The sequence below is a fragment of the Bison bison genome, unplaced genomic scaffold, assembly GCF_000754665.1.
Source record: "Bison bison bison isolate TAMUID 2011002044 unplaced genomic scaffold, Bison_UMD1.0 scf7180017864270, whole genome shotgun sequence".
Classification (NCBI taxonomy): Eukaryota; Metazoa; Chordata; class Mammalia; order Artiodactyla; family Bovidae; genus Bison; species Bison bison.
Genome location: NW_011494842.1, coordinates 1124844 through 1134604, shown reverse-complemented (window position 1 = coordinate 1134604; position 9761 = coordinate 1124844). Strand labels below are relative to the sequence as shown.

General features: G+C 43.4%; 1 protein-coding gene across 1 annotated transcript in view; it reads right to left on the bottom strand.

The window, feature by feature from the left end:
• The window catches only part of RAB23 (RAB23, member RAS oncogene family), a 21978-nt gene that overhangs the window by 7215 nt on the left and 5002 nt on the right, over positions 1-9761 (bottom strand). Inside the window, exon 3 of the mRNA XM_010848523.1 lies at positions 1426-1582. Coding sequence (XP_010846825.1) covers positions 1426-1582 — 157 coding nt within the window. The remainder of the gene's footprint in view (positions 1-1425; positions 1583-9761) is intronic.

The following is a 9761-nucleotide window of genomic DNA, read 5'->3' as shown; positions in this document are numbered from 1 at the left end:
TTCAGTGTCTGGGGTGGGGGGTGGGGTCAGTGTCTGAGGTGGGGTGAGTGCCCGACAAGGGGAGGTCAGTGTCAAGGTGGAGTGAGTGCCTGAGCAGAGGGGAATCAGTGCCTGAGGTGGGGTCAGTGCCCGAGGTGGGTCAGTGCCTGAGGAGGATTTTCAGTTGTCATTGCTCTTGGGGGGTAAACACCAGCCATCTCACTGTAATTGTAAAAGACACTTTTCCACAAAGTCACTAATTCTAGCCTTAGAATAGTTAAATATCACTTTTCTTTATCTAATACTTTAATTTTCTCTCTTCCATTTTTAAAAACACTTGAATTTAATTACACTCCCAGAGTCTTAACTGCATTACCTATTTGACTCTCCTTGGCTACAAAACTACTTTGCTACCTAAGCCAAAGTCAGTATGCTGAAGTGTCTCCGAGAGAGGACCCCTAATTCTAGTTTCGTTACAGCTGCTGATTCTTTAAAAGGGTTCCCAGTGACTCCTCTGCCCACACTGCCCCTCCCTGTAATCAAGCTGGCCTGTGTCGTCAATAACACAACACTGTGTGACTCAAGAGTCCCTCATAAGCACCCTAAGAGGCACTGCGGCTTTCCTGCCTTTCCCTCTCTGGGATCACATGCCTGGGACAGAGGCTGCCGCGCCATAAGGACACTCCCAGCTCGAGAGGGGCCTCCTGCCTGGACCCAAGCAAGGGTGCCAGCCTGACAGCAGACCCCCTGCCCCAGTCCAGCCTTCCACTGACCACAAGGCCCCAGCAGCTTCTTGACAGCAACCTCACGAAACACCCAAAATGAAGCCAGCCAGCTAAGCCACTCCCAAATTCCTGACCCACAAAAACTATGAAATAACGTTCTCTGTCTTAAACCACTAAGTTTTGGGCTAATTTGTTACACAGCATCAGATGACTAATGAACATACCAAAAAAAATAAGGTAAGGTAAGAAAGAACCAGGCAACTGTTTTCAAAGTCAGCAAAATGTTAATAATGCAATAAACTAATACTTACAGAGAGAAATTATCTGGATGCCAAATGCTGTTCACACATGTGAACATAATGGTACTGAGTACACAAAACAGTGTGAATTTGAACTGCTTACCTATTTAAACTCATCAACATACTTATGCTGGATACTAGAACATATAGAGTTAACACTCATACTCTGTCTAGATTTGACTTCACACAAACAGTTGGATTGAGTTGCAAGGACCTAGAACTCTAAAAGGGCCTCCAAAATGTATTCCTTTAATTTTCTTTACTTCTGATTCAGTGTGAACTTGTTTAAACTTAAACCAGTCACACAATAGCTCACAGAAAATTTTAAGTATAAACCTGTCTTTTGTAAGTCTATACAAAGAAATAAAATAGGTTTTATCTTTCTAGAATTACCACCACCCCCTCAACAATAGCCACCTTACTTCTTTATACAGGAGTCATCCAGGAGATCGATCTTGTTTTGTACGAGTGCAGTTGGTATGTCTCCAACTTCAGCCACCACTTTCTCTCTCCAACTGGAAATGGCTTCAAAAGATTCCCTGTCTGTGGTAGAAAATACAAGCACACAAGCCTGGGCTCCTGTAAGGTCACAAAATAAAAATGTTATTTACATTAATGAAACAGTCCTATGCAGGGTGCAGGCAACTTTTATGTACTCAAAATGATTTTTATGTAAGTAATGTTGAACTCATCTTTGTAGCACTGCTTATTTTTTTAACATATAAACTCTATTTTCCATTTCAAAGAACCAATTTTTACCAAGAACAGTGGTTCTCAAATTTGTGCATCAAGGTGCCCTCAAAATTATACACATTCCTAGTGAAATACCACAAAATACTAATACGTTTAATGATAAAATAAGAGCCAGAGAGAATAGTAAACTAGCCATGAATAACAGGCTGTTGCCAAATTCTTCCTGTTAATCCCTGTCATTTTTTTCTTAATTTTCTTCAGTGCAGATTTAAGAAAAAGCACAATTTTCTCATTCTATTTACTTTCAAAAAAATCTGTATTATTTTATTTTAGGAGAATACCAATGATGCTGAAGAACACAACTTAAGAACCAATGCCAGACTTCCCTGGTGGCACAGTGGGTAAGAATCTGCCTGCCAATGCAGGGAACAGGGGTTCAATCCCTGGTCAGGGAAGATTCCATATGCCGAGGACCTACAAAGCTCAAGCACTGCAGCCACTAAAGCCTGCGCGCTCTAGGGCCCCGGGGCTGGAACACTGACCCCACATGCTCCAGCTCTAAAGCCTGCGCGCTCTAGGGCCCCGGGGCTGGAACACTGACCCCACATGCTCCAGCTCTAAAGCCTGCGCGCTCTAGGGCCCCGGGGCTGGAACTACTGACGCCACATGCTCCAGCTCTAAAGCCTGCGCGCTCTAGGGCCCCGGGGCTGGAACACTGACCCCACATGCTCCAGCTCTAAAGCCCGTGTACGAAGAGCCTGTGCTCTGCAACAAGAGAAGCCACAGCAATGAGAAGCCAGTGCCCCACCAAAGAACCAGTGCAGTGCCAAGAGTAAAATATTTATATATAATAGAGAGGAAGAAAGTTTTAGTTTTTCATCTTGTTCAACTGAATTCCCATAGCATACTTACTGACAATATTTTAATCATCAACTATCATATTAGGTTATAATATCTAATTTTAAAAATAAGCAGCAATCTTCTGGAAGAGGGTTCTGACAAATGATTAGCTCTTGAATCAGGCAGCCTGGTAACAAAAGCAGGCGACAAGAGAAAACTCTCCTGAGCCAGAGGACTCCTCATTGCTGCGCCTTCCTTCCAAGGCCCTCAGGTGTGAGAGTCTCCTGCCACTCAGAGGCCAGACACAAACACAGGGCTACCAGGACACTCTGAGGCCAAAACAGAGTTGCTCATCCCCTGAGGGAATTTGGTAGAAAGCCAAAGAACAATTAATGAAGGAAAACACGGCACTTCACTATGGCTGAAAAGCAGATGCTTCCCTCCACTACCACAGGCTTGAAACCAAAGAATAAATCAGTTATGCAAAACTCAGGGCTAGGGGACAGGCAGACTGATAAGACGCACCCTGAGACTTTCTCAGAATTGAAGGAGAAAGAGACTGAAGCGATCACACTAGCATACTGGACAATAAATTTATGTTTAACTCTCATATTTACTTAAACTATAAATAGAACATTATTTACTCATACTTTAAGAAAGCATTCTTTGTTAATAAAATTGTTAGCTTTAAACATAGAATTTTATATCCAGTCAAGTATCATTTAAATTTGAGGGTCCAATAGGGTATTTCCAAGTACACAAGCTCTCAGTCACAAAAAACAAACAAACAAACATTCAGAGAAGTATGTAAACAAAACAAAAACAGCCAACAAACAACAAAAATCTAAGCAGATAGCACCAGAGATAAGGGCAGTAAGGATGATTAACTAAGAAAAGCACAATTTTGTTTTTAAAAAATCAAGGATCAAAGTATAAAAGTCTGTCCATAAAACAAAATTCTTTAGTGGGGGGCTGTGCGGAGAGAGTCCCCAGGACTGGGAAGGGGCACAGTGCCCGCTGAGGAGGAGGAAGAGGGATCTGGACTCGATTCATCCACAGGGAGGTGGGCGCAGGAGAGCTGGGGGTCCCCCCTCACCTCCAGCACTGGCTGCAGGGGTGCTCGTCTGCCCAGGCCTCAGAGGACCCCTGCTTTAGTGCACCCAGTGAGGCCTTGACGCCTGGGGAGGAGGGGGGAGGGTAAAAACCTCAGCTTGTCTCCCCAGCCCCTAACTAGGGTGGGCACCCAGCTGCCCGCAGCAGTAACCGGCTCATCACTGCACCCTCTGCGGATAGCTCTCCTTCCTTCCCTGGCTTCTCACTTCTACACCCCACACCCATCCCGTGTGTGTGGGGGGGTGGGCTGTAAGCCAAGACAGAATCTTAAGCTAAAGGGAATCACCCTAAGAATAAAAAGAATGTGTGACTATCAAACCAAAGGAGCAAAGTAGAATTATCCAATTTTAAATGAGAAACTACCAAACAACTGAATAGCCCTCAGTTCAGTTCAGTTCAGTTGCTCAGTCGTGTCCAACTCTTTTCGACCCCATGAATCGCAGCACACCAGGCCTCCCTGTCCATCACCAACTCCCGGAGTTCACTCAGACTCACGTCCATCGAGTCAGTGATGCCATCCAGCCATCTCAGCCTCTGTCGTCCCCTTCTCCTCTTGCCCCCAATCCCTCCCAGCATCAGGGTCTTTTCCAATGAGTCAACTCTTCTCATCAGGTGGCCAAAGTATTGGAGTTTCAGCTTTAGCATCAGTCCTTCCAAAGAACACTCAGGACTGATCTCCTTTAGGATGGACTGGTTGGATCTCCTTGCAGCCCAAGGGACTCTCAGGAGTCTTCTCCAACACCACAGTTCAAAAGCATCAATTCTTCGGTGCTCAGCCTTCTTCACAGTCCAACTCTCACATCCATACACTGTCACAGGAAAAACCATAGCCTTGACTAGATGAACCTTTGTTGGCAAAGTAATGTCTCTGCTTTTGAATATGCTATCTAGGTTGGTCATAGCTTTCCTTTCAAGGAGTAAACGTCTTTTAACTTCATGGCTACGGAAAACCCAAAAAGCTAAACAAACAAAAAAAAGTCCTTTCTAAAAGATACAAAAAATAAACTAAAAGAAGACTCTTACAGAATTTTGACTGAGGTACTGACAAAACAAATGACAAATACCAGATTCCAAAATGTGTGTGAGAAGATTGTTATTTGCCAAACATACAAAGAAAATGGCTACAAATCTATTATACAAGTCTGGAACTCCCTTAAGCTCTTCAAGGATTTTTTAAGAATTGAGAAGAAGTGGAAAGGCAGGAGATACTTGAAGGATTTCCTTAAAGAAGCACTGCCCGCATCCAAGCTGATGGGACCAGCAGAGGAGGGCCGCGTCTGCGGGGTGACTGTGCCTGCACCAACAGCAGGACCAACAGCACACGAGGGTCTCACACGGGCAGAGGTGAGCCACGTCCCGGACAGAAGCCAGCGCAGGGTCACTTCAAACCATGTCCAGCAGGGCCACTTCGGGGCACTGGGAGCTGGCACCAGGGGAGATGGCAGTGCAGCGCTGACTCCCACAAAAAGGAAATCAGCTGACAGAATCAAGGACACATTTGTGCCCCAAGACCGGGAAGCACTGAGGAAGCCAGGACGAAGTCCCAGAGAGAGAAGCACCTGCTACCATCGGCACACAGAGGCCCTGGCACCACACCACCCTGCCACCCTGCTCCGTGCCCGCTCCAGGGGCCTCAGGGCCTGGCCCGCTTGGGAAGAGCTGGGAGTGAAGCCATCCGCATTCCCCTCCCAGACCACAAGGCCTCTCCCAGAGAAAAAGAGATATAACTTACATTATCTGGCTATTCCTACTACTAATTGAGATATGTTTATGACTAGAAATCACTGAGGCAGCTGAGAAAAATTATTTAAGAGTGACCAGGAGTTGGCCTGGATGGGAGGTAAGTCTGGGAGAGAATGGGTACATGTACATGAATGGCTAAATCCCTTCACTATTCATCTGAAACTATCACGACACTGTTAATCAGCTACACTCCAATATAAAGTTAAAGAAAGAGTGTGCAGAAGAGACATGAGCTGAGGGTATTGTCAAGGAAAGGCCTTTTCCTTCTACCGCCTGCTGCTGCTGCTAAGCTGCATCAGTCGTGTCCGACTCTGTGCGACCCCACAGACGGCAGACCACCAGGCTCCTCCATCCATGCGCACATAAAGAGGGGGCGAGACACAGAGCTGCGTTTCCCTACCTTCAGGAGCTATGGCTCTCCAGCATAACAACTGTAACTATTTTTTTTTAATGTGTTTATTTTACATTGGAGGATGAATGCTTTCTAATATTGTGTTGTTTTCTGCCATATATCAATTATAACTATATTTAATTTTTAAATGACCATAAAAAAAACAAAATAAAATGACCCCATGCTGCTCTCCATTCTTTTTCTTCCTCCAACCTCTGTTAGTGCTAAACATCTTTGGAAAAGTTAATGTTTTAATTTCTCTGTTGTTGACACTGAAAAGCAGCTAGTGTCTTCTATCCATATATTTTACAAAGACCTTTATTTTCCTATTATTCAACATACCTTCAATACTACCTACCCTAAAAACTGGAGCACTGGAAAAGTTTCTTCAATATCATAGGTAACAGTAAACCACCCATAAATGGATCACTTCTAACAGTTAATAAACTACCTCACTTATGCACAGATCAGAATACGGAGCTCTGAATAAATTTTTGGTGTCAATGACAAGATCACCAATAGCAAGTGTTTATTCCTCATTAACAAGATCATTCCAAAAAAGTCACCATATTTTAATACAATTCAGAAAATACTCTCCAAGATACATAATATGCAGAGTTAATTCTGTCCTCAAACCACTGACAGATACTACAAGATGGTCTGCAGGCCAGTCCAGAGTGGCTGAGGAGCAGGATCAGTGTCACCCGGGAGGCGGCGGGAAAGCAGGCTCTTGGAGCCACCGCAGACCTAGGGAAGTCAGGCTGCATTTTAATGAGCTCCCCAGGGGATTCCTGTGCACAGCAGATTGGAAGAAACACTGCTCTAGAGAACACTGGAAAAGGCCAGCTGGAATCACAAGGCTTTAAAAACACTATTATAGATATTACTAAGGATTTAAAATGTTGGCCCCTATTCTTTTTGACACTTTATAACCTAAAGCACACAAATTATTCAATGAACCAATTTGTCACAGATTCCATGCTCATGTAACTTCAAAACAAACCTGACATTGCAATCTAATTCTGTTATTCCTTAATTCTTGTGTTTATAATTATAACTTAAAACCAGTTTCTTGTCCAGAGCTATTCAATTTCCAACAATTTATATTCATTTATATTTGTGAAATAAAGTTTTGTTTTTTTTTTTTTTTTAAGAAAATAAGTGTTTTCTTCTACTTATGTGAGTTCAGTATAGTCGCTCAGTCATGTCCGAGTCTTTGCAACCCCATGGACAGCAGCACACCAGGCTTCTCTGTCCATTACCAACTCCCAGAGCTTGCTCAAACCCATGTCCACTGACTTGGTGACACCATCCAACCACCTCATCCTCTGTTGTCCTCTTCTCCTCCTGCCTTAAATCTTTCCCAGCATCAGGGTCTTTTCCAATGAGTTGGCTCTTCGCATCAGGTGGCCAAAGTATCAGAGTTTCAGCTTTAGCATCAGTCCTGCCAATGCACATTCAGGACTGATTTCCTTCAGGACGGACTGGCTGGATCTCCTTGCAGTCCAAGGGACTCTCGAGAGTCTTCTCCAACACCACAGTTCAAAAGCATCAATTCCTAGCGCTCAGCTATTTATGTGCCTAATCTCAAATAACAGGTCTTAAGTCTAAAACCTCATTTCCATATATTTAGTCAGAAGCTTTTTTTTTTTTCCTGAGAACCAAGTCACAGTAAAAAACTGTAATGAAAATCTCTTTTATGTTGTATGCAACTTTCTAAGTATGGTTTCTATTGCCAAGGGTGGACTTCCTTAAGAGTTTAAGAGGAGTCATCTGGGGTGCTAAAGACTTCCTAATATGATCTGCACTCTGTTCTAACCTACTGAAAAGGAAATCATGTTTCCACATGCCTCACTGTGCAATTAAGCCAGTACTCTAAGAACATAACCACCCCTTGGAGCAACAATCTTGCTGTAATAGGTCTTTTAAATGAATTATAATAATTTTTTTTAAATATAATTTTTATGTATCTTGAATAACAATTTTTAGAATAAAAATTAGTAGGTCATAATTTTTTAAGGCATAGTGTTTCAGTCACTGAATCTCCATCAGAACTCATTCTGCCCACCTTACCTTTTCTCCCTACTCTTTATTTCTGCTTAATTAAATCATCACTGGAATCTACACTAGAAGCAGATGTTACCTGGTGCCAATTGTCATCCTGCACCCCTGCCTCTGAGAACACCTCTCCCTCTCTGAACAGCAGCCTACAGTTTAGGCAGCCAACCCTACCATCTGCCCTGGGGGGGCCACATGTGCAACAAGCCGATTAGGTTAATCATCTTCCTCTAACTTCTCACTGTAATCTGGTCAAAGGTGGTCTGATCAGATAAAAGCTCTGGACTTTTGATGCACAGTTGTGGGAAGCAACCTTGGGTCCCCAAGGATGTGAACAAAGCACTGTAACCCTGCAGCCTAGAGGAAAATCAACATGAGGAGGAACCCCACATTGGGAGGGTGCCAGCCCGGAGATTAGTGAGGCTACCATCCCAACAAAACCGCAACTGAAAGCTACTCCCACTAACAAGTCAACAGACAGTAAATAAGTCAGTGTGAAATCTATTTTCTGCTGTCAGTAGCCAAAAGCATTCTTATGGAGCCTAAAAAAAAAGCATAAAAGAATGTCCAATATGTCAAATTGACATAATGTTGCCACTGTTTGTTCCTTAATTCAAATAGGGATGTGAGGGGAAAAAAGCTAAGGCTTAAGACCTGGCTCAGTATCCACCCTCTGCCATTTTAACAGAGTTGGCTAAAAAAAGTTACATTTTAAGAAAAGCTTTTAACAGATCTATTTATATACTTATGATAGCTTTAAAACGTTAAATACAGGGAGATTAAATCTGTTTAAAGCCTTCTAGTCCAAATGAAACAAAGGGAAAAGAAATTTGAGTATCACCCATAGTAAATTAAAATGTTCAGTTCAGTCGCTCAGTCGTGTCCGACTCTTCGCGACACCATGAATCACAGCACACCATGCCTCCCTGTCCATCACCAACTCCTGGAGTTTACCCAAACTCATGTGCATCGAGTCGGTGATGCCATCCAGCCATCTCATCCTCTGTCGTCCCCTTCTCCTCCTGCCCCCAATCCCTCCCAGCATCAGAGTCTTTTCCAATGAGTCAACTCTTCACATGAAGTGGCCAAAGTACTGGAGTTTCAGCTTCAGCATCAGTCAGTTCTTCCATTAAGATGTAAATACTAATAATTACGGGCTCTCGTTTTAGTTTCTGGCAAAGAATGTCTTTTGTAAACATATGAAAGAGAAATGGATGATATATGCAGAGTACGTCATGAGAAATGCTGGGCTGGATGAAGCACAAGCTGGAATCAAGATTGCCAAGAGAAATATCAATAACCTCAGATATGCAGATGACATGACCCTTAGGGCAGGAAAAGAAACTAAAGAGCCTCTTGATGAAAGTCATAGAGGAGAATGAAAAAGCTGGCTTAAAACTCAACATTCCAAAAATGAAGATCATGGCATCCAGTCCCATCACTTCACGGCAAATAGATAGGGAAACAAGGGAAACAGTGACAGACTTTATTTTCTTGGGCTCCAAAACCACTGCAGATGGTGACTGCAGCCATGAAATTAAAAGACATTTGCTCCTTGGAAGAAAAGTTATGACCAACCTAGATAGCATATTCAAAAGCAGAGACATTACTTTGCCAACAAAGGTCCGTCTAGTCAAAGCTATAGTTTTTCCAGCAGTCATGTATGGATGTGAGAGTTGGACCATGAAGCATGCTGAGCACCAAAGAATTGATGCTTTTGAACTGCGGTGTTGGAGAAGACTCTTGAGAGTCCCTTGGGCTGCAAGGAGATCCACACAGTCCATCCTAAAGGAGATCAGTCCTGAATGTTCATTGGAAGGACTGATGCTGAAGCTGAAGCTCCAATACTTTGGCCACCTGATGCAAAGAGTTGATTCACTGGAAAAGACCCTGATGCTGGGAAAGATTGAGGGCAGGAAG